General features: G+C 41.9%; 1 protein-coding gene across 3 annotated transcripts in view; it reads left to right on the plus strand.

Moving 5' to 3' along the window:
- The window catches only part of ATP11A (ATPase phospholipid transporting 11A), a 661,076-nt gene that overhangs the window by 208,172 nt on the left and 426,655 nt on the right, over positions 1 to 26,249 (plus strand). For all 3 annotated transcript variants that reach the window (XM_069205024.1, XM_069205022.1, XM_069205021.1), the window contains exon 2: positions 18,309 to 18,431. In XM_069205024.1, coding sequence (XP_069061125.1) covers positions 18,309 to 18,431 — 123 coding nt within the window. The remainder of the gene's footprint in view (positions 1 to 18,308; positions 18,432 to 26,249) is intronic.

Raw genomic sequence — 26,249 nt, forward strand, 5'->3', positions numbered from 1 at the left:
ATTCCGTCCATCGTTTGGTCTTTTTGAACTTTTGGCTTCAATGATGGGGCACTGTGATAACACTTCTCACCAATAATATCAAACTGCAGCAGGTAGTGACATAATTTTCTTTGAAAGGTGCAGAGATTATAGCAATTGTGGTACCCCTTATGTTTTAAACCTCTGATATGCACGGATAGAAATGTTAAGGTCTCAAATTGAGCTCAGGAAAGCAGTCTTTGTGACATTGAATACTCTGTGAAGTGCCCCCACACATCAATAATATTCAGAAATATCCCACTTCATATCTCATACAACATGGGAGCAAGTTTAAAAGAAATTCTCTATGTGTGGTAGGACTGTCGTCTAATAATACGTGCTACATATAAGACACTGTAAATACGACTGCAATTAATATTAGAGAATCTATGCAATAGGCGTAGGGCCTAGAAGAGCCGATGTGTGCTCAATCGTCATGCTTTCAGTTTATAAACCCTATGTATTCTTACACCGTTTAAACTAACAAGGTAGAGAAGGAAACCTTTCCTTGTAGACATCCGTCTTGGAAGAAAGAAGAGAAAAGTGGCAGTAGCTTTCATATACTTCTGCAAGGAGATATTGTTTGTTCAAAATTTTTGTAAGTAAGCTGGAATCGAGCACTAGTGACCACTCCTCATGCCATAAAACATAATTGGTGATAAAGGTATAGAAGGTACTGCTGCAGGGACACACATCAGTTGCTGAGTGGATATGCTTAATGTCTGTACTCGACTACTGACCTGTTGACTTCGTAAGGTATACAAAAAAACAAGACATAGCTTGACATAATTCAGGCTTAGTACACAAATACAGCCATATTATTTGTATGGCTGACAGTAATCAGACACTTTGGGTAGAAAATAGACCAACAGGTCAGTAAAATATGATTGGGGCCCATCTCGCATTCACCCTCCTCTGCATGTTATGTGCTGAGTTGTTTAATTATGAGGACTCTGCTACGCATGATTTGTGGAATAATATTGCAAACTAATCATATAACAGTGAAATATCAGTCATTAGGTGTGTGTACTGATTTGTGGGTTTAAAGGCGGGCTCCATTTTATCATCATCTTCAGATAAAAGATTCTCCAATAGGTTTGTTTGACTCACAAAACACCTTGTCTGACAGAGCATAACTTGCTGGAGAGAGAGTGAGAGACACCTGCCAGTTCCCTTTTCTCCAAAAAGAGTATATTTCCTTTAGTACTAAGTTAATCTACTGGGCATGACCCCAGTAAAATTGGGCTGAACACAACTACTCTGAGAATTTATGCAGGCCTACCAATTTAAAATACAGCTGGTGCATCCCGTAGTACTGCATTATAGAGAGGTTTGTTCTAACTGGAAGAAGATGAGACTGGACACAATAATTACCCCATATCACGTCAGTGCAAATAACTCCTGCAATATTGGATTATTGGATCAACACTTAAAACTCTGTATGTTATTGATAGAATTAATACTATTCAAGTTGGTATATTCCACAGAGGTACCCCTCTGGCTTTCAAATTTGTGCAATAGGAACTTTTAACAGAAGGTTATCATCTTCTGCCACTCTATTCTCCAAGACACCCTGAAAATGGGAATATTTCTGAAGCTGTTACGGTAAGTACCAAACTTTGCAGTGATGTCTTCCAAAGCTTACATTATCCCAGACATTATGACCTTTGTGAATATACAGAAACCAGACCAGAGAATCATTTTTTTTTAAATGTGTGTTGATAGGTTCAGAATTATTCCTCAGTTGGCTCTGTTTGTGCCAGAGCACAACTCTTGTAATCATGCTCTGTATTGTACACAGCATCTGTAACATTTTTTAAAGGGATCATTTCAAAAGTCTGTGGTTTTAAAGCAAGCATAATTTCACATCCGTCATCTTTGTCAAAATAAAATTGTTGTATTGAATTTTCAGACTAGGGTAGAGAAGTCACCTCAAATAATGTGAAGCAGTGACAGAATAATAGTTCTCAAGTCAACGTCTCCATTTCTCATGCTCTGTGACATTATAGTGAAATTGTGAGCCTATGTTGCTGCTCTTCTGGTAAAATGGATGATATTGTGATAGTTATGGTTCATGAAGACTTTTTACTTTTACAGAAATTTCACAATTGCACTTTATAATCCCTGGTGCTATTTAATTGCAGACAGTGTTGATGAAACAGAGCTCATGGTGCAGGACATTGTGGCATCCTAAATCCGTATGACAGTAATCATGTTACAGTGTTGTTATGATAGGACTAGAAATGTTACTCTGGTGGAGCGGTAAATCCAGCGTGGATTTCTATACATTTAGACTAACAATTTGGCAGAAGAAACTGATAGTCTGGTGTGCACACACCTCCTTTGTTTTCGGTACATTCACCCAAGGATCCACTGTTGCAGAAATGTAGTTTGTTACAAATGGCTATAAATGTTAGCATGGTAGGATTTTCAAAGCCAGCCATGGATACCCTGCAGTTTTTCATGCTGATAGATGAAGTACTGCAAAAGCCAGGTCTTCAGTTCCATGTGGAATTCTTCAGCTTTTTGCAGAGTTTAAGACGAGAGGAGGAGGCTCTTATATGTAGCAGCAGATCCTTCCACGCTTTAGGAGCGATACAGGTGAAAGCTTGACCACCTCATCTGGTTTTCTGTTTGCTTGGGATAATGCAAATGTTCCACTGTGAAAACTTCTATCTGTTATTTTCGAGCTCATTTATAACATGGATTTGTATTTTTTAAATTATGGAGATTGTATGTTTTTATCTTTTAATAATTTCTGTCTTGTTAGACCTGGCATCTTTTGGCGTGTTTCCCCTGTCTTTTTGCCTTCTGACCTCCTGTTTTTATGGTATGCTGGACTCTGTTTTTGCTGGTTTATTGTCTCTGCGCTCTTTACCACTACCGATCACTGCTAAAGTGCAAGAACTTCCTATATAAATTGTACTGGTGATTGGTTTATCCATGATTGGCATATCTGATTTACTTGTAAGTCCCGAGTAAAGTGCACCAGAGGTGCCCAGGACCTGTAAATCAAATGCTACCAGTGGGCCTGCAGCACTGATTCTGCCACCCACATGATTAGGCCTGTGATCATGTTTCAGACCTGCCACTGCAGAGTCTGTTTGGGCAGCTTGGAACTTAATTTTGGCCTGGCAAGTGTTCTCACTTGCCAGGCCCAAACCTTCCCTTTCACTACATGTAAGTCACCCCTAAGGTAGGCTCTAGGTAGCCCCATGGGCAGAGTGCAGTGTATTTAAAAGGTAGGACATGTACTGGTGTGTGTTACATGTCCTGATAGTGAAATATTGCCAAATTTGTTTTTCACTATTGAAAGGCCTATCTCTCTCTTAGGTTAAAATGGGGACTGCCTTTAAATATCTTTTAAGCACAGTTTCTTATTGGGAGCAGATAAAGATGTGGAGTTTGGGGTCTCTGAACTCACATTTTAAAAATACACCTTTTGGTAAAGTTGTTTTTTAGATTGTCAGTTTGAAAATGCCACTTAAACAATGTTGGCATTTTCTTACTTAAACCATTCTGTGCCTCCGCCTACTTGTGTATTCCATATCTGGATCAGACTGACAGCTGAGTTGTTGTGAATTCCCTCTAGACAGTGACATAAAAAGAGCTGGGGTGTAGCCTGCATATCCTGGTGAGTCTCCTGGGCTAAAGTGGGGAGGGAGGAGCAGACACTTACACCTGAAAGGGCTGTGCCTTTCCTCACACAGTACAGTCTCCAACCCCCTGGAGTGTGTCTGGGGCCAGGCCTGGGCAAGGCAGGATCTTGTGAACAACAGAGACTTTCCTTTGAAGTTTACTTACTTCAAAAGCAGAAAGGGGTATAAGTAGTGGACCCAAAACCCCAGACTTTAGAACACTTCTGGATCAGGAGGAACCTCTGCCAAGGAGAAGAGCTGAAGGAGAAGAACTGCCCCTTTGCTGTGTGTGATTTGCTGGGTTGGCCTGCAGTTGCTGCTTATGCCTTAAGGGGTGAAAAGACTGGACTTTGCCTGATATCCTGCTTGTGAAGTTTCTCCAAGGGCTTGGAGTAGAGCTTGCCTCCTGTTGAAGGTTACAGGGATATCAAAGACTTCAGCTTCATCTACCTGTAGCACTGGGAACTGTAGTTGTGTGCTGCAACAGAAGAAAAACCACTGCAGTGCCATCAAAGACGCCACTGACTGCACTGTGAACGGACGACGTCATGCTGAGCTGTGCCCCATGTCACATCGCAACCCTGGTCTCCCCGACGCTCCCACTTGACTGTCACCGAGCCACTGCTTGCAAGTGATCTGTGGGCCACGCACTCCACATCGCCTTGCTCACACTGCAGCCTTGGCATCCCCGATGACGCTGCTCCACGCTGACACCAGTGCTGCTGCCTGCACCGTGGCCTGTGGTCTCCGCTCATGAGGTACACAAAGCACCGTCCCGCACCTCAACGCTGGTACACTGATGCCAGCGCCATTGACGCCAGTGTCATCAGCAGATGCCCCTGTCTGCACCGTGACTCGTGGGCGCCGCACAGAGCCTGCACGCGTGCCCGCCTTCGATCTACTGATGACAGCGCTTCTGCAACTGCAACGCCACTACCTGCACCGTAACCTTGAGACACTGAATATCGCACTATCCCGCTTCACACCGCAGCCCTGGTCTCACCGATGCCGCAGGACACTGTCACTGAGCCGCTGCCTGCACCGTGACCTGTGGGCACCGCACATCACATCGACCTACTACGCACCGCTGCCCCGACGCCATCAACACCAGCACTCCTGACTTCGTCATCAGCCCGGAGTTCGATCTGCAATGCGTGTGACTTTAAGGGCTCAACGCCCCCTGCACAGACCTCTGGAACCGACGTATGTGATGCCGCACTCTGGATCTCTTTGCAAGGATCACGATGCCCTACATTTCCAAGGTACTGTTTGTAGGTCTTCCCGACACCGTAGCTTGCCTGCGACACCGCGGCCAGCCTGAACTGTTGGATTTGTTGTTCATGGCGCCGTGATAGCCCCAGACAAAGCTATCAACTTCAAGGCACTATATTTTTCAAGTTAATTATTGCTAAATTCATATCTTTATTACTGTATGTTGGATTTTTCTCGTTTTAGTCTTGTTTCACACAGATAAATATTGGCTATTTTTCTCAAAATACTGTGGTGTCCTTTTGTGTTTTTTTCACTGTATTACTATATTATGTGCAAATGCTTTTCACATTGCTACGGAGATAAGCCTGACTGCTCGTGCCAAGTTACCAAGGGGGAGAGGTGAGCAGGGGTTATCTGAGCTGGGTATCTCCATTATTCTGACAAGAGTGAGGGTCCCTACTTGGACAGGGTGCAAACTGACTGCCAACTAGAGACCCCATTTCTAACATGTACTAAATACAAAATACTGAGAATTGAGCCAATAAAAACACACTTCCGTATAGAAGCTCTGTAGCATTGCTTCTCCATTACGTGAAATATTCAGATATTTTTTTTTTCTTTTTAATTGCTTTTCCTTGCAAACTAAGCATTGGGAATCTCACGGGAAAAAATGTTTTGGCTATAAAAATGTGCACACTTGTACCATCACATCTCAGTCTTTAGCTTGGGATTCCATCTCAGAATAAGAGATAATTTGACGCTGTTGTTCTCAATAATTTTCACTTTGAAAAAAATCTATCTTTAAAATGCCTAGGAAAAACATTAGAGTGTTAAAATCTGTATCTCGTATTACTTCAAATAAATACTATACTCAACGATGTTCAACATTGATACACCGATTCACCATTTGCCAGACTCATCAGTATCTACAGTCAACATCTTTTTAGAAAGAGGAGTGCATATACCATAATCTGTAGTCTACAAAATATCCAATACCATGTGCCTGTCCCAGAGTGTTTCAAACTTCTAATACTTCACATCATTGTTACTATGGTTTGTATGTTATCTGCAGATATTTGATAGTTCCAGAAATGCGTTGACTTGTTTGTTTCTCTTAGTGTCTACATTGTTACTGTTGCACACATAATGTGCTTTTAGGTTGGTTTCTTGCCCTCCTCGCAATGAATATCCTCACAAGCATATTAGACGTACATTCTCTTAGGCTTGTTTTGCCAAAAGAGAATCTTGAAATCATGACTATGCCACGTCCCAAAGGTCCCAACAAACAAGTAATAAGCATATTGTATGGCTCGTTAGCATTGTTTATCTTTCAATGTGTCCATGTGTTCAGTAGCTCGTGATCAGTGTCCCATTAGACGTGTACTTCGAAAAGTATTGTGAATGCATTAGAGAAGCATTTTGTATCGATTTCAATTTCCTCTCGTTATGTATCGATTCTCTTTTGACAGATAATTACATGACTGAGCCTTACGAATTGTAGCCTGGGAGATGTTTTTGCTCAAATACTTCATGCCTTTGTTCTTGAAGATGGTCTGTTTGACATCTCCACTTACTTGTAAATGGAAAACATCCCCTCTGTTTGGTGTTAGAATTTGCCACCCATGTAAGATATTGTTTAAGAGTACTGAAAGGGTCCACGTCTTGAACAAGTAAAGACTTCTGGAAGTTTGATACTTATCAACCTTGCTGGCGAGAAGTGAGTGAGGATTTCCATTAAGTTCTCCTAAAAGCACAAAATCTGTCCTAGGTTGAACAACTAATTGGTAGATCCATCTTGTGTTAGGACTTGTGGGACATTTTTCTCTTGCACCAGAGCCAGCCCCCGCAGCAGAGTTCTGGTATTACCGTGCTTCAGTACTTTCTAATTTTCATCCTTATCTTGCCCCCCCACCATTCCCCCACCCCAGCCACACCCTTGCTGTGCCTTCTTCCACAGTAGCTTCCTTAGGGTTTTCCAGAAAGATACATTTTCTTGGAAGAGGGCTGATCCAAACAATAATGCTGACCTTAGCTTCCACTTCTAGTGTTTTGTTCGAGAGATAACCTAAGCATTTTACAGTTTTGAAGTATTTTGTTGGATTCCTGTCAAGCAAAATGTATTGCCCAAAAGAGAAAGCTTGTCAGTTTGGGGTCTTCATCATACCAATAGCAACCCCAAATGTTTCAATCAATCTGATCCACTGGTAATAACAGTGGGCACATTCCATTTCATCTTTTGATTTTTAGATCATTTTTTGTGGAGTGTGGTGTGTGTATGTGTGTGTAAACAGAAAATAATAAACTAAAAATATTGTAAAAATCAGCCTTGACCCCACCCCTCATGTGAAAATCTACCTGAACTGCCACGATTTTTCCGCCCTAAACTGGAACTCAACCAATACCGGGCATGGTTTGAACTTATAGGGACTCATGTGAAGACCAGTGACATTGCAAAACCTCTCACCTGATAGGAAAGTAAAACTGGGCGTCTGCATAGCTCTGGAATCCCATGTCACATTGAAGCAATTAACCACGAAAGGCTCTGACAGAAATATTTAATAGTAGACTAGAAAATATGAAACAGTGAGATATTCTGCATGCTAAATTGTATGTTATATCTGATGGAACTGCTCCCAGATGCTTTGAATCTAAGGACCCCTTATTTTCTTGATTGAGTTGATGGTTAGTGCATTTTTTGCTGATAATTCATTGTTTCGAGTGGAATAGAGTACTAATGCTTAATTTGTGATAAAGGTGGAACCTGATTCTTTGTTTCGAATGGAGTGTGATTCAGCCATGTTGCAGTGGCAAAGATTCTTGATAATTCCGATGAGCCAGATGATCTTAATCTAATGACCAAGCACAGTTTGTCTATTTAAATGCACTACTACAGAGATTTAGCTTTTTGTTACACCCTTATTATACACCTTTTACCTGATGAATTTCGCTTGCTTGGTCCCAAACAATAGTGGATGTGGGTATATAAATAGGTGTCCATATGGAATGAGTGTGCTTGACTATATGTTAGGAGTGGGGTTGAGGGAGTAGCTGAGCAGATAGGGTAAAGAAAACAGATTTGGTGAGAAATTTCATAGAAGGCGAGGAGTGTGAGCAGCTGAGCACACTACAGCTGAATGAAACAAGCATTTGCAATGCAATGGGTCTTGCGTTTGCTTGAGTTAGTGCTCTTAGTGTTGTAAATTCCTAACTGCAATTTTCTTACCGCATAAATTGAAAATGAAAAGCAAAACGGTTTCACATAAGCGAGCTGATTCAAAGCGCCACGGCCACCTTGAGCATGAGCGCGAAGGAGAGACACAAAAGGAAAAAGAAGTTTGCTTGCTGGCAAATGTATCAGCAAAAGTGCGATTATACATGTAACAGGGTTGATGGCCAACGTGGTAACAAAACTACCCCAAGGAGGGACAAACCTAAAGCATTTACCAATGATGACAAAGGGCTTTTGAAAGGCAAGACTATGAACAAGTGATAGTGATGGGCGTGCGGTGGGCAACCTAAAAATATGATTACATACTTGTTTGTGTTTTTTGCTATGCTGAAATATTTTGCTTTTGTTTGTGTTGGTATTTTTTAATTTCCCCTCCTCTGAAATTGGCTGTGACTAACAATTTTTGCGAGAATTCCTGATTGGGATTCAGAAATGAAATACAGATGTAATCAAAACAGAAAATAATTAAATTTTGCAGGAGTTGATATGGTGTGACAGATAAAAGAAGGTGGGAAAGGATGTAGTCGATTGGGAAACAGAACTATTGCACCAAAACTTTTCATTTTTTTATATCAAATATTTTGAATATTAAGCATATTTCAGGTGCACATTAATAAATCTATCCCATAGAGCGAAGCAAGATTTAAACAGGTGGCAGACAATCCCAGTATATCATCCCTACACCAGTGAAAGAAAGAGGAAATGGAAGTAGCGAAAAGGCAATCAAGGGATATAGCCTAAAACTGAGAAAGGCCTAGTGTAATAGCTGCAACAATGTGACTTACATAGAGTACTAGCAGTATGAATAACAGATGGCACGTTTGCACATATAAGCATTTCAGAATGAAACTATTAGCCTTCTCATATTCAGGTCCCATTCACATATTTTAACATACAAAACTCGGTACACATTTTTCGTCGAGGGGTTTTGGGAGGAGATGAGAGGTAGAGCATTCAGTTTTGCCTGCTAGGTTACAATTCGTATTTATGCAGAAGTACCTTGGATAGAAATTAGAGTTAAGGGTGTTTACGGGTGGGGAAGATGAACGTGGTGTGAGAAGGTGGCAAAAATGAATAGCAAGAGACAGAGCTGTAGCATATTGCTCCCCTTTAATGAGCAATCAGTAATCCGTTATTGCTTGACCCACCTTGGATCTATGTATTACAAGACATTTTATCGTTCTTTTTTTAAAGGATTCTTTAATTTTAGAGATCCTAGCTAGTACCATGAGCCATTTTTCCTATAGTGATAAGGTGACTTTCATCCAGTGTCTGAAAATCCAGTGAAGTTGTTAGCCATCTATTGGACAGAGAAGTCAAGTCCAGGACATTTGTGACATCATGTTTTAGGGCTAAATGGATGGATGGATGAGGTAAGATGTACAGAGTGTATACGCAATAGTTCTGACCACACAACTTGACAGTAATGTCGAAGCTTGTCACAGTGGGAGTTATATCACAAAGTGGTGCACAACACCTCCAGTAAGTGTCAGTGGGGAACTGGCCAGCCCTGTGCAAACATCGCAGCAGCGAGTATCAAGTGTAATATTTTGAACTACAAATGCATGCTGTTAGACTCTTGCACAACCTTTGATGGAATTCCACTTTAAATTATAATAATTCTTGTTTAAAATATTTTAAAAGTGTAACCCAGTGGTAGGTTCTATTGGTGGAAAATGAAGTGCCCTGTACTAAAAGGTTACACATCTCCAGTACTAAACCCTTCTCTGTCAGAGCCATTCAAGTATTGAGGTGGGGAACTAAGAAGCTCTAGAGCTATTCGTCTTGATCAACTTCAGATGCAGCTACGTATTTTCCTGTAACACCAATACTGCAAGGCCAAATTCTCTGCAGAAGTCCTGTAACACCTAGTATCCCCATGTAATAAGTAGTTGGTCAAGGGTCCGAATTTCCTTTGCTGTCAATTTTCCTCCCACCATGGTTTATCATTGATTTGTAGCCCAGCATTCTCCCCAGGCGAGTTCTCAACAGTTTGGATCGGCAAACTATGATTTTTTACTTGGATTTCATGGAGACATTTAGTAAAAAATTAAACAGGCGTCAAGTGCTTAGACATACCCCACATTACATGTTAGTCAGTTCTGCAAATTAGATGCATGTTAACCTTAATATTTCAAATGGCTGGATACCACCAGTGTATTCTCCAGTGGTGGAATCAACCGCTAGGTCAGTCATGGTCGTGGTTAAGAGTATGCGCTATAACTAGCGAGTGGAAAATGAACCCGTGTTCAGCGCTGATGGTACTAATAATAGAAACCGATTACTGTTTAATTACAGCGGCTTTAAGTGGAGTAAAGGCGCCTGGGGAAGCTAAGATTTACACTGGGTGCACTTGTTTGTGTATGCGTTGCACTCTGTTTCGGTTTAATCATCCTGGTGTCAGAAATCCTGTCTGCGTCACAGCCCCGGGGCCGCATAGAATGTGCTTCTTATTGGATTCATTGTCTCTGTGGTTCGCTGTGCTCCGTCATTATATTAAACGTGAAATGCTGCAGCTGCTAATATATGTACTCCTTTTAGCCGAATGTTCTCCACGTTACTGGGAGCAAGTCTCCAGAGCGATCTGTGAGATTGTTACTGGTGCCGTTTATTTATTTATTTGTCAGGTTTATAAAACGCACAATTCCTGACGAAATTTTCTTTCGCGGATACAGTTAATTGACAGAAAGAGTAGCTGATCGCATAATAAAAAGCCTGGTTCTAAAGGCCTATCGGTACTGGAGATGGCTACTCGTTGAGAGAATGTGTATGTGAAGAGTCAAGGACCTGCGAATGGGGACATCATCTTGTCGAGCCTTCTTGTAAAGACGATTAGTTAAAATGATCATGGGAGAGCTGGACTGGAAATATAACTTTTTCTGACCGAAGTGTAGACATATAACGATCAACTGTTTTTAACAGGCAAGCAGCATAAGGTTTTTAGATATGGACAGAAATTAGATCAATATGGCAAATTAAGCAGAAGACTTCCCGCACTCTTCTGAACCAGCTTTTGTCAATATAAGACTAAGGCAATAACAATAATAAAGTCTCAATCCAACTAGTGCTTGGATGACAGTGGAACGTGTATCCTTCTCTAGAAAAGGCAGAACCTTCCCCAGTATTTTAAAAGTAAAAAAACAGTAAGAAGTGGGTTAGAAGATATGAGTGGCAAAGGAAGTAAATTGTCAAAGATGGCACCTAGATTGTGGCCAGATCTATCTGGTGTGTGACTGTTTCCCAGCTCAGGCTACCAACAGTTAGACGAGGTAGAAGTAACAGATCTGAATAACTGAATCAGTCTTCAGTTTACGATTCAGTTTAAGATCATCCAGTCAGCAAATTCAAGCACCATCCAGTTAGCGAAGTCAAGCATATAGTTATACATTATACATAAGTGTTGAAATGAGATAATAAATTAATGTTTTACTTACTAAAAGCACTAAAATTCAGTGGTTTTAGTTTACTGAGCTAATTATAATTTGCTCCCCCTCCAAGCACTGCTTATGACCTCATGTATTACATCTCTCTTGACCTGCTGAAATCAATGATGACATCACTAAGAAATCACTAATAACACCCTAGCGATTGTGATATACATAGTCAAATACATTATAGAGTTACTGAGCATACACATGAGGATCCACAGCACGGAATCTTTCAGGCAAGAGCGACTGTGCACGTTGAAGGTTATATGGTGCACTGTTTACACATCACTAAAAAGTGGATTGCAAGTGCTATTCCATTTCAAACAAGGCAAAGGCTGAGCACATCTCATTTGGGTTTCACAGTTATGTTTCATGGTCAGTGTTAGCTTAAACCAAAGTCTGTTAAAAAATATCAGCAAGAAAGACAGAAGCTTCTTTTGACAATAAATTATTCACCAGTGGGTATCTATGCATGAGCCCATGTTAAATATTTCTAATAGGGTTGTTCAGACAAATTCTATGTAACAGGGATATTTATAAGTAGTGGATGTTTATTTTTGAACTTCATTGATGATTTGGAGGCATCGACAATTGTGGAATAATGTAGCAATGTAGAATGTAGGGATGTCCCACTTTGAGGGGTTTTGTCTCACACTGGGAATGTAAGCATGGCTCTAAGTTGTAAGCCTTTATGCTACCCTCAGGAACTTGTGTAGCCTATTTTACTAGACTGTAGCGTTTCCCATTGGACCTAGCAGATGGTGTCTTTTCAGTGGCAAACTCATACCTGTAAACCATTTGACTTAAAATTGTGGGTCATGTGTGGGTAATATATTTAAGGTGAGTTGAAAATTGGCCACAAGTGTAGCTTATTGAATTACTTCAAGTCCTGGCTGATGTCATCAATTATGTCATTTGAGATGTCATCAGTGATGTTATTTAACATGTCATGAGTGAATCAATGTGTGAGGTTGTAAGCACTGCATGGTGGGGTAGAACAATTGTAGTTAAATCATATAAACTACACCTTGTGCATTTTAGTGTTTTTTTGTTTTTTAAACATGAGTTTAACATCACTTTGCCTTTTGTTTATTTTTTTAGTGAATTGCTGGGTTTTTTAGATCATATTCATTCATTGCCTCCGCTGTGCACCTGCCTCGCTCCACCTCTGACCAGGCCCTGCAACCAACGTTCCAGGGGGACCCAAACCATATATTTGTTTTGTTTTTGGTTAATTTGTTTTCAGGTACCTCATAGTCCTCCTCACAAGTACCCATGAGTGAGAGTTTCTCTAGCTTGTCCACTTATACCCTGTTTCAAAAACGCTTTCAGAACACACGAGGCGAGTTCCGGAGCCCTGCAATGACGAGAGCTACATTTTCTTCCATGTTGCTGCCATACTAAAAGATCACTCGGTAGCATGGTATCAGGACCTCTTCCATAGTACAGAACTGACCAATGATAGAAAGATTTCCCTCGGCTAATCAGAGGGTCCTATTTTTTATAATTTCAGTATCAAGGGACCATCCAAATATACATAACTTTATAACCCACCCAACCACCTGTTTGAATGCTAATTTCTCCAATGGCTGAATGGATTTACACGAAATCACACAAAGCAGGTTTTCTGACTTAAGTTCTAACTTTCTGCCAAATTTGGTGTATTTCTGTTCAGCTTTTTCTTCTATATTAGAGATTCAAGTTTCACATGGGAAAACAACATTTTGGGGACCCCTCCCCTTTTTTGTGATCCCCACTTCGGTGTGAATCTTTCCATGAAAGAGCTGAGGGTTTGTTCTTTGGAAAGTTAATGTAGGTCTGTTGAATACCACCAATGTTATTAGCCAAACAAAAATCACTCTTTATAGGGAAACTTTGACTTAACTATAACTACACTGTGGTGACTGACACTGTGTAATAAATAAATAAATGTGTCGAAAAAGGTAGAACTCACAGAAGACCCCTAAGGAATCACAAGTAACAGCTCTATGCAGAGAAGTACAATTTGCTAGTTTAAAAGCCTGATTGCAATTGGTTAATACAGAGGAGAGCCTCTATCAGGCCATGTCGCTGACTCTGGCCTTCAGTAATCTATGCAAAAACACTGTGCAGGACACGCTGTTGAAGATGGCAGATAGAACTAGTAATATGAAGGCAGCTGAGCCACCACTGTTCAGTAACATTTGGACCGTGGCAAGAGCAGTTTCTGTAACATGTCCTGCCCTAAATTAAGCTCGAGCACAACCCAGTAAATTGGTAGTATGGAAGAGGGCGGTAATAATAGAATCAATAATATGAATACAACCTGACAGGGGTCTAAAGACCATCTAAATTTCACTGAACCGATCGGCTTGAGAACAGACTTTTGAGATAGATGAAATCAAGAAGCATATGATATGGAACTTGAGAAGATGAGACATGCTTTTTTCAAAGTGGAGAAATAAATTCCTTTAACTTCTAGAGAATAGCCTTGATGCTCCAACGACTTACATTGTCATTTATGAATATCAATGTTGTTAGAGAAGCAGGAACCTGAATCCAAATACAGTATGAGACTAGCGCAAGTGATGAATAGAAGAACTCTTATATAGATAGTCTTGTCCTACAATACAGATTTCATTCATCATTTGTTCTTTGGATTTCAGTCTGTTGTTGGTGAACCATCACTTGTTTAACTGATATTTTATGTTCAGCTTCAAAATAAATTACAAGTTAATATTGTTAAGTGAAAGCTAGTAATGTTTATAGATGTTTATTTTATTAACTCCTGGGTGCTCCTCTTTTGTATTATCTGAAAAAATGAACTTGAAGACTCAGCAGGAGTTAGCAGTTATGCTTATTACACCGTCCTTTTAGATACAGTTTGTGCTATTTTCAACACTAACAAGCATTTGCAATGCAAAAGGTCTTGTATTTACTTGCGTTAGAGCAATTGGCATTGTGAATTCATTACTGGACATTTCTTGCCACATAAATTAAGCAACCCTGTCTCATAATTTCGTCTTTTCCTGCCATATAATTCCAGTTGCCCTGAATATAAGTAAAGCACTTCCATTTACTTTCTTCCTCTGTCTGCATCAAAAAATGAAAATGTTTCTATTTAGCATCCAAATTTAAATCTGCCATGCTAATTCCAATAAAATACCACTTTCACTACCTCACCATCAGAGCTGCTGGCTGGTTAACACAGTTCCCCCCCCCCCAAAAGACCCAAAACAGCAGAGAGGAGAGCTAAACTAGACGGGTCACCCAAACATATAAAGAGTGTTCAAATAGTCGTAGTGTAATAAGGATGTGAAGTTGGCCTGAATCATGGTCATAATTGTATTAAGGAGAGATTATTAAAACATATACTATTATCATATAAACCTTTATCAGAAATAAACTTTTGGCTGTAATGCTCAAAACACCCCCCTAGAGGGCACCATAACAAAAATATCATTTGTAGGAAACATGGTCATGTAGCAATTTTGTTAGCCCCTAGAGGACACCACTCCATGACAAAAAGGAGAAAGTAATGCAGTATAACCACATACTTAGACCTAGAGGGTGTTTTTAGGGCTAGCAGGCCTACTGCAATGATATTGCAAACAAGGCCTTTAAAACAAAACTTCTCCCAGCTGTAAAACAAAACTTCTAGCTATGAGAAAGCTTAAAAGACACTGAATGGTGGGAGGGGTTATTATTTTAGGGTCCCCATTTACCTAGTGTGGGGACCCAGAGATGATGTAGATAGAAAGAACATTTTGAAGGTGGTCTCATTGCCATAGGACCACCACAGGATGAGGTATGAGCAAAAATGCTTTGTAAAAGTAATGCCCTGTAAAGCATTATGGGCCGAGTTTTTGTGCAGCAAATATTATAGTATGTTGACTGCAATGCTCAGAATAGCCCCTAGAGGACATCACAATAAAAATAGCATTTGGAACAAACATGGTCATTTAACCATACAGAGAGCCCTTAAAGACCATAACCTCATGAAAAACAAATGGGAGAATATAATGCAGTGTAAGCATATATGTAGCCCCTAGAGGACGTATTGCATTACACAGTTTCAAGGCTAGCAGGCGTATTGCAATGATATTACAAACAAGGCCCATAAAACATAGTTTCTCCTAGCTGTAAAACAAAAGTTTCTGCCATGCAACAGCTTAGAAAGATAATGAATGGTGGTAGGGGGTTAATATTTTGGAGTCCCCCACTCATATAGTGTGGGGACCAAGAGATGATGTAGACAGAAAGAGCACGTTGTGGTGGATGTTTTGGGGAGGTCCCATTGTCTTAGGACCACCACAGACTGAGTTATGAGCAAAAATGTTTTGCAAAAGCAATGCCCTGCAAAGCATTATGGGGCAAATTTCTGTGCCACAATTATTTTAGTATGTTGATATGACTGTAATGCTGAGAGCAGCCCCTAGAGGACACCACAATGAAAACCGCATTTGTAAGGAACATGGTCATGTAACTATATAGTTAACGCCTAGGTGGCATGACCACACCAACATAACATGGCAGTAAATAAATGCAGTATAGCTGTATATTAAGCCCCTACAGGGCATAATGTATTACACATTTTCAGGGGTACCAGCCTCTGGCAATGGTATTACAAACAAGGCCCTTAAAACACAAGCTATTCCCAGCTATAAAACAAAAATTACAGCCATGAGAGTGCTTAAAAGGGCACTGAATGGTGGGAAGGGTAATTATTTTGGGGTCCTCTCTAACCTAGCATGGGGACCTAGATATGAACTAGACAGAAAGAGTGCATCATGCTGAACATTTTGGTGATGGTCCCATTGTTCTAGGACCACCACAGGCTGAGTTATGAGCAAAAATGTTTTGCAAAAGTAATGTCCTGCAAAGCGCTATGGGGTGAGTTTCCCTAGTGAAGTGAATATTGTAGTATCTGCTCTCCCGCTGTGCAGGGAAAGCCGCTTTCGCTTTGAGGATTTCTGGTTTACGTAATGCATTTACCAATTTCAAGTATTTTAAGGGGAGAGCCACGAGAAATGACTCTGATGCGTAACTGAACAATGTGACCAGCGCTCCAATACCGCCGATCAAGTTCCTGCTGTTGTGCCTGTTTGTACTGTTAGCACCATGCAGCACGAAGGAGAGAGACAAATGAAAAAACTGTGTGCCCTCGATAAAGTATATTGGCAACTGTGCAATAATCCAGTGAACAGCGGCAGTCTGCAAGGTGTGACAAAAACAGCCTCAAGGCGGGGCAAATGTAAAGCATTTACCAATGACATCAAGTGATAATTGAAAGGCAAGCCCAGGAACGAATGAAAGTGATGGGAATGAGATGGACGTGGTTAAAAACCCACAGTGCAGGACAAAGTGCTTGCATGATCAACCTACAATTGTGCAATTCGGAAAGACATGTTACATAGCCAGTAACAGTATCTGCTGCCTTGACAGCTATTATATATGTATTTACAAACCCAGAGGCCAAACTATTTTGGGATTGCGTCAAAAGGTGAAAGGCAAATAAAAATAGCAGATCCACAGGATTTATATATCAGAGAGATATATATACCTACTGTGTTTGATGAGTAATAGTTTCTTCAGTGCACTCGCAAGAGAAACTCCAATCACTATCCTCAGCCCCAGAAATCCCTGCCTTCCATATCTCCTCCTAAGCCATGCATTGCTTGGTATACTTCTTTATGATGCCCTAAGTGCAACCGGTATGCCCAGACCTGGGTGTTCACTGTGTCAATGGAACCCAGCTACACCTGACTGAAGAGCCACAATCAGGGCAAAACCGGTCTTGAGTTGCTTGAGTTCTGGTTCAGGGAGGACCTGGCTCAGCTGTTTGGGCACGATTGTTCACTGATTTGCATATGGCTGGGTCCAAAATAAGGTAGAATGATGTGCAAAATAACAATGTACTTGGATGCTGCCTGAGTGATTACCACTGACTGGGAATTCAGGCATTCCAGCCATAACTTTTTTCTATACTTAAATGCATTGCTTGGTGGCACTAGCTTAAAGACCAGACCGAACGGTTAAATTAGAGCGACTTATTAGCTAAAAGCAACTGTATTACCCGCACAATGAGTTACTGTAAAATGTACTGAGGTACTAGTGTACTTATTTATAGAATCTTGCTTATAGGTAGTCTATTAAAAGAATGTGAGGTTGGTTTAGTCAGGTATGTTCCGGTATTTGACAACCATGGCTATGTGATAGGAAATTTTAGCCACAAAGTGTTTTCAGTTAGTCCTTTATGCAATTAACCACTAGCACACACCACACGGTGAGAAGACTTATCCTAGCTCACTCTAGTGAGTTAATTCTGTACCTATCTTTTTCATAAACCTTTTTCCAGTGTTGTCTCATAGAAACCTGCTGTCCAATGACATTTAGCCGGGTTGGTTTTAGGGTGTAGGTGTGAAGATTTTCTACAAACCTTTGACCAGCTTTGCAGAAGACTAACTTTACAGCAGAATGTACATTGTGTTTACCAGTGTCATTTAATGATTCAGTTCTTTTGCGAACATTAGGATTTCACAACCTCTTTTCCTAATGCCCGAGTCACACTGCATTAGCTTGTTATCAAATTGTCCTTTTACATATGTGGGAAAATAGTTCTGGTCAAGGGACAGCAAGGCACAAAAGACAACGTTTTGCATCTCAGTTCTTATTTTTATTGATAGCTTTTACAGACTCTTCAAGAAGAAGTAGGTGGTACCTTGCCGCAGCTTTGCAGTTTTGTTGTTAAATGTGAATAAAATTGAGTTGGGCTTCAATAATGTTTTGTTTTCTCAACTACAGTGTGCTGGGGAAGAGGATTGGGTAGACAATCGCACAATTTACATTGGACATCGAGAACCCCCTCCTGGCACAGATGCGTATATTCTGCAAAGATATCCTGACAACAGAATAGTCTCTGCAAAGGTAAGATGCTTTTCTTCCCAATCTTAACTGTATGAATGTCAGCACAAAGCACTTGTTGAACTTCTTTATATATCAAGCTATAACATCAAAAGTGCTTCTCACATGACCAACTGTGTAAGAAATCAGATTCAATTTTGGGCTTGTATTTTTACTGTGTGTACTGTACACCACTGGTTCTCAACATTTGGACTTCTGTGAACCCCACTGAATCATTATCTGAATCCGGGGACCCTGAGTCATTATTAGAAGCCAGGGATCCAGGCCTAAACATTGTTGATGATTTAAAACACAAAACAATACACAAGTGTTAGAAATGGGGTTTCTGGTTGGCTAGGTTATACTCTTAAGCCAGGCAGAACTCACCCACTCTAGTCAGGGCGAGGTAGTTACACACAAGATAACCCCTGCTCACCCCAGTGGTAGCTTGGCATGAGCAGTCAGGCCTACCCCAGAGGCAATGTGTAAAGCGTTTGCCCCCAACACACACAACACATGTGACGCACTATCCCCACCACAAAGGAAACAACACCAAGTTATATAAAAATAAACTGTATTGTACACAACATCCTTAGACCAAACACAACTCGTCAGTAATACCCTGCTACCCTAGCAGTTGTCAGAACATTACACGGTACGGTTACTCTGCAATAATCAGCAGTAGTCACATATAACATGCAGGTTACTTATTATTCTGCAATATAAGCAGTAGTCAGGAAACACATTACTACAGTAAAGCACATGTCATAAGATCCTAATAAATGCCCATACCAGGAACATCAGGAAACACATGGCAAGTAATAAGAACATATTAGCATAAATGCCCATAACAGGAACATTAGCAAACACATGGCAAGTCATAGGCAGAAAACATATCAGCATAAATGCCTGTAACAGGAACATTCGTGAGTCATCAGAAAATATATGGTGCATCAGCGTACCTGGCAAATTATCCAAACTCACGTCCTCCTAATGTCTTACAATAGGGCCACTCCCTGTTTAATTTAGGGCGAAGGGGGCCCCCAGTGCTCCTCAGCGTCAAAACAGGGGCCGCCTGGTGATTGGGGAAAGGGAGTGGGCGGCAAGCACCCCCTCCGTTCTTATGTAGGGGTCACTCCTGGGGCCCGTGTCTGAACTTGAGTGCCCACTGTCCTTGCGGCCCCCCCCCGGGGCCACGACTGGCTCTTCCGCGTGAGCAGAGGAACAAAAAGAAAGGGTCCAGCGGTGCAGGGGCCTTTGATGAGGCTTCCACCCCACCTGCGACTCCCACACTCAGGAGGGCCTCCGTCGAGGCTTCCCGCGAACCTCACAGCAGGAATGGGGGCCTGTTGGAGCAGTGGGCCTCCGATGAGGCTTCCACCCTGCTCTGGCAACTGCGCCCGCACCGGATGCGGTGCACGAGCTTCCTACAGCCTTCCTGGGCTGCAGTGGTAAAGGCACCAAAGTGGATGCCTGCCTGTGCCCCTTGGGCACTGAACCTAGTGCACTTCTGACGTGCTTTACCACGAGGAATGCTCGGGTTGCAGCGGTGAATCTCCTCGGCAGCAGCGCTGTCAAGGCGCAGATTACATGAAAGAAGAGGTGCTGTCAAGGCGCCGTACTCATAAAAAAGAGAGAGCTTCTCAATGCGCGACATGGACATCCAGCAGAGCCCTACTCCATGCACTCCAGCAGATCAAAGAAAGTGCTCATCATGCTGCAAGGCAGTTGCAGTTGTCAGGGGGCACAGCTCCCAGCCCTGAGGACACAAAAGTCGAGCACAGGGCAGCAGGGCCCAGCAACAGGCCAGCACAAAGAGGATGCAGAATGTGGCAGTTCCTCCAGGTGACCCAGCAGGCCACAGGTCAGCACAGCAGCAGCAGTATAAGGCAGTTCCTGGTAAGTACCCCCAGCAACATTCTGTGTCCATGTTTCTTGAGTACCTTACATGGGGAAAATCTCCTGTACTTATATTCAGTTTTGCAAAGCAATTTCAAAGACGGGGAGAAGAGGTTCCAACCAGTTACAACTGGTTCTAGGAGTGTACCCTTTCTCCTCCAGCACAGGTTCCAGACATCAGTTGGGGGTAAACAAGCCCTTTGTGTGAGGCCAGGGCGCAGCCTTTACAAATGCAGGTGTGCCCCGCCTCCCCTTCTCTCAGCCCAGGAAGACCATTCAAAATGCAGATGCACCTCTGTGACACCTCCACCCCCTGTGTACAGGCTGTCTGAAAAGTATGCACAAAGCCCAACTCTGCCCCAGACGTGGACTGCAAAACACCAGAGTCACAAGCACAGAAGAATGTGCACTTTAAATCCACCTACACCAGTAAGCAGCATTTCTCACTACCATTACAACCATTCCAAACAGCTACCCCTCCTCAGTCAGACAATACCCCCTAGAAAAAAGGCCGGGCATTTCCTATGCAGTCCTATGAGCAAGGCAGCTCTCACAGCAGTGAGAAACCGAATAGGCTGTTTCTCACTACCTGGACAGGCCATGCAACCAGGCAAATGTCCTGCCTTCAACATACAAAGCACCCTGCCCATAGGGCTAGCTAAGGCCTACCTTAGGGGTGACCTATATGCAGTAAAAGAGGAGTTCTGGTCCTGGCAAGTACATTTAGATGCCAGGCCCCTGTGGCAGAAAACTGTGCACGCAGGCCCTGCGCTAACAGGCCTGAGACAAGTTTGAAAGGCGACTTCAGTGGGTGGCGCAAGCAGCGCTGCAGACCATTAGTGGAATTTAATTTACAGGCCCTGGGTATAGGGATACCACTTTACAAGGGACTTACAGGTAAATTAAATGTGCCAATTAGGTGTAAGCCAATCATACCAACTTTAAATGGGATAGATCCTGCACTTTAGCACTGATCAGCAGTGATAAAGGGCTTAGAGTCTTAGAGCCAACAACAAGAGGTCAGAAAAAATAGGAGGAAGGACGCTAAAAGTCTGGGGATGAACCAACAAAAAGGGTCTGGTCCAACAAGAAGAAATACAGAAACAAGCATTCATCAAACGCATGCACAAATGATAGCACATGTTATTTAATATGCAAGCAAATATAAATACAAACATAAAAACAAATATTTTAATAGAAAGGATGAAGCTTTTCTAAATTCTATTGAAGCCACACATCGTCCATGCTATGTTCTGTTTGATGCACCGCCATTGCTCCCATGAATCGATCTCAGGATACTAATTTAATTTTTAGCCTCCAATTTCACATTCCTTGACATTTACAGTACATTTTAAAATCAGTTTAAGTTGTACATTTAGCCACTTCATTTATGTACACTATATTAATCTGTTAATATTATTTAATCTTGTAAGCAGCTGCAGGCCCCCTGAGGAGACTTTGCACGACCCCCCAGGGGTCCCCGGATCACAGGCTGGGAACCACTGAATATACCACTGAATATAGGGTTTACTCTACATTCCCGACTGTGTATCATCATGAGTTACCTTAATTCTACCTTTCCAATTGGGAGAAAACAATCATATATGATTTACAATGTTCATATTTCCTGCCCCTGTATTTTAGTTGTGGGTCTTGTCTGTAGGCATCTTTTAGCTTTCTGCCATTGAAGACCTATTGTGGATAAAGCCAATACTTACAGTGGGCTTTGGCTCAGCCCACTGCTTGCCATTGGTTTACTTTCGCATCAGTCTCATTTGCATGCTTTGTATTCAATGGCTTTGCTTTTTCTTGTGTTTGTCTCTCCCCTGCAGCAAGGTTTCTTTACAATTCTTTTGATTTGATGACTTCTGTGCTTCCACTGCTTACATTCTGGGAAGTACTTCTTCGGAAATTTAGGCGAGTGCATCAGACTTCATGCTCTCTCACTTTTGTGTTGCTTTCCTACTGAAGTCCTTTTCAGCCCTTAATTTCTTAATTTCTCCATCTTGTTATTCCTCTCAACCATGGCTCATTGGTTGCTTCTCTCACCCATCCAGGATTTGTATTAAAGTCGCCCTATCAAGTGAATCCAAAATATTTCCCAATACTGGTCGAGGGGGACAAAGATGACCCCTAAGGTGAAAGAGTAGCATATATGCATTTAAAACCAGCTCCCTTGTTGCTTCTCATTTCATTCTTTATCAAAATAAATACATTCCCAGCAGCTGCAATTTGCTGCATGGTTGCTCCTTTTTTCAAAATAAAAAAGGGCTTTGGAGTTCTTTTTATATATATTTTTTTAAAATTTACCGCTCCAAGGTGTTTGTCTACCATCTTGGCATGGTAAAGTAATCAAAACACATAATGGCTTTCACATAATGCTGTGTCACAATAGCATGATGACAATTCCATATGCTTGTCTGATGTCTTGTCTGTGCATGACTCATTGCCTTGTTATTTATTTGCTGATGGTGTTTCATATTGATAAATAGGCATTTGTTTGCTAATGCAGAACAGCATAGGCAAAAATACTGGCAAAGCCAAAAGGTCAGGTAACATCATTGAAAGGTGAGATCTGTTGGTTATCAAAACAGTTGAAATTGTTCAGCTAACATGTGATTTTAAAAGCCTCATGTAAAATATCTGTTTAGTGTTCTTGTAATCAACAAGTAGCTTGCATTTGTACATAAATTCCACCTTCTGGAGCATCCCGGATAACATAAATGATAGGACAGCTGATCTCTTTTATATGCTTTTCTTTAAATGCATGGGACCCAAGCGAATGGATATGACTGCTAACCTCGGTGCACTTTTAATGATGGTCTCTCCATCTGCCCCTTGGCAAAACCTGTGTTGTATAATTGATAGCCAGTAAGCCAGTAAATGAACTAAACTCTGTAAGCAGTCTTGGAGAGTGCTACAGAGAGCACTGATGCATTATGTCTTGCAAATTTTAATTTTCCAAGGCCAACTGTCAGAGACAACAGGGTGCATGCCAGCAAAGGATGCTCACCAACAGGCAATGGTATGTGTGCAGCAAATCCTCTGTTGGAATTCGAGAAGCACTGATCCTCATCACTTGGAGTGTTATTAGCAGATGGGATTGTGTATGGAGAGATTTTGGTTCACTTTGTCACATGGAGAAGGATCACATCCAGAACAATAGTTAGCATAACACTTTAATCAATTTGAAAAAAGGCAAGTGTACCATTTTCCCTATTCTGCTTTCCCCTTTGTGGGGGCAGTGAATGCCAGTGATCCTTATGGAAGACCCTCTGCTAAGTTCCATTTGTTGGAAACCAATGGAATGGCTTCCCATTTTAGGGCAGTTCTTTCAGTGTAATTTCTACCAGTGTTCTTTTGGTGAAAGATTGCCATAGTAACCATGATGGTCTTCACAAAGAAATAGCTGATATACCTTGCTCGCTAAAAGAAATTACAAACTTGTGAAGGACATTTCAAATGTAAGACCCTTACTATGCCCTCACATTGGGGATACGTTTCCATGACCACATTGTGTGTGAGGGGAAGGCAGGAAAGGGGGCAGCAATGCAGTTCAGAACCTACACTATAAATAATTCTAGGACTGCCTTCCACTGTGGTGGCCAGAGTAGTTTACTCCACAACAGCAGCATGCTGGCAGGTCAGTCACAAAGCTGTAGGGACCATATATGCCAGTTTAAGCCCTATGCAGAAAATACATTGTTAAATTTTACTGTTTTACTTTTGTGGATTCTTATGTTACATATTTTACCCTTGTTAGGGTTTAACTTGCATTGCAGAGGTGTTGTGCTTTCTATAGCATGTTTGACTGCAAACTATATCTGGGCATGATTCCATAAATTATTTTGGTTAGTGTAAAGCTGACAATAAGTAACACTTCTTCTGATGGATACTTTTACCTGCAGTTGTCCGACTGGATATAGAAACTTCGAAGCTCTTACGTCACCTTTAGATGCCCTGGCTTTGAGTTGACGCTGAAAGTGGTGTCACCAAAGCCATATAACGCCCACACCGGTCTAACAACTACATCGGTTTCCGTTTTCCATGCCTTCAATGCAGATCTGGAGCTCCCTTCGCAGAGAAATTGAATTTGAAAGTGCAGTGCTATGTTGCCTCCTAAACATTGAGTCCCGTCCCTGAATCATCCTTAGTACGCTTCCGAAAACAGTCATGGACTGAGAGGCCAAACAGTTTATGACCCAGGACCTTAAAAACTTTTGAGGTGTCGGTAGGCAAGTCCCCATTCCAGGCCTTGTTCTTTCCATTCTGCAGGAGGTAAAACAAAAAAAGCATAGAAAGCACAAAAAGTTCTCTGGAAGAATAAGTCTCCCAAATAACCTCAAACTGCCATAGGATCTTCTTCCTTGGAGCCGAAGTTAGTAATAGTGGAGCCATCTGATCCTAGTCTGGGCAGCTCTGTGCCTGTACCTGAGAAGGTCTTGAAACTTGAACCAACTCCACTGGCACGAATACCTTAATTCCTGGTACCAGCTTCAATCCTGGAGGATCCATAGACTCCAGCACCCTCATTCCAGAGCACGAGTTACTGGGTACAGACCCAGCTGTGTTTCTTAATGCCATGTTCGGCATTGTCACCAAAAGCCTAGCAGCCTTCAGCTTCAGGTGCACCTCCTGTACCAGGAGCACCCTTTGGTATCCTTATCTTTATGCGTGTGGTGCCATACAGAATGGGGCCAACCTTCATACCATTGTACAACAATGTGGTCCACCATTGGCACTGAAGCTGCCCACGAAACTGCCAATTCCACCACCTCCACCGAGCGGCTCTCGGTCCCATCTGCACCTCCTGCTTTCACTGCTGAGCCCTATCCTCAGAAGAGATCTAGACGGGAGGTTCACAAGTGTATGGAAGAGGAGTGTTATAGGAGAATTATCCAAAATCTCTTTGGTATTGATTCTGACCCTTTGGTTCTGTAAGTCCAGGATGATGACGGGGTGAAAACCCTTTTGAGATCCCCAAACTGTCTCTGCCTATGGCCTGGGCACTTTGCTGGAATTGTTCATGGAACTCCCTCCCGGATCCCCTAAACCAGAGTTTTTGTCTTTACACTGTGTAATAAAGAAAACTGTTAAAGTTTTGAACCTACAGTTGCCCTCAGTGAATATAAAAATAATTGACTGAATGGAGGTCCGCCTTCATTGACACCTTTGTCTGAGCCCCTGCTGCCTTTTAATGAGGCTCTGGTGTAATCTGTCTTAGCAGCCTGGTAGAAGCCATCCTCTATGCCTGTAATAAACCGACTAGTGGGCAGATGCTATTGCCCTGTTCCTGGCGACCCCTCATTTCTCTTTTGGCTCACCCTTCTCCGGAGAGCCAGGTCATTTAGGCATCTTACTCAACAGGGATTGCACAAGGCACTTTTATCTCAGTCCCATTTGGCAGAGAATCCAACAGGATAGAAGCATGAGGGTAAAAAATATCATCAACTGGTAGCATGGCCCTGAAATCACTGAATGCAAATTGTCTGTTGGCCCACTACGTACATGCCCTGAGAGATATGGCCCAACAGTTGGTATCTCATGTTCCTGAAGAGATGCAGACACATTTTCAGTAAGTCTTTTGTGATCGTCAGCACGCTTCTTGGCACATCATGAAGTCTTGATTGAAAATAGTGGACTGTGTGGCATGATCGAGGGATATTTCGGTCTTGATCAGATGCCAAGGCAACTGTCCACTCTTTGGGTGTTCAACAGCTGTAACATCAAAGAGCTACAGGATTTTTTGCTGCTTTAGGACATTTGCCATAAGTTCCTCCTTTTGGCAGAGGCAACCCTATGAGGCTCAGACACAACAGCCCCAGGACCCGCTTGTCTGACACTACATGGGTTGAGGCATCCCTCCAGCAAGCCTCCTCTTCATTCTCCTTCTCCTCCTCCTCCTCCTCCTCCTCCTCCTCATCCTCTTCCTTCCCCTGCACT

Source organism: Pleurodeles waltl, chromosome 8 (genome assembly GCF_031143425.1).
Source record: "Pleurodeles waltl isolate 20211129_DDA chromosome 8, aPleWal1.hap1.20221129, whole genome shotgun sequence".
NCBI lineage: Eukaryota > Metazoa > Chordata > Amphibia > Caudata > Salamandridae > Pleurodeles > Pleurodeles waltl.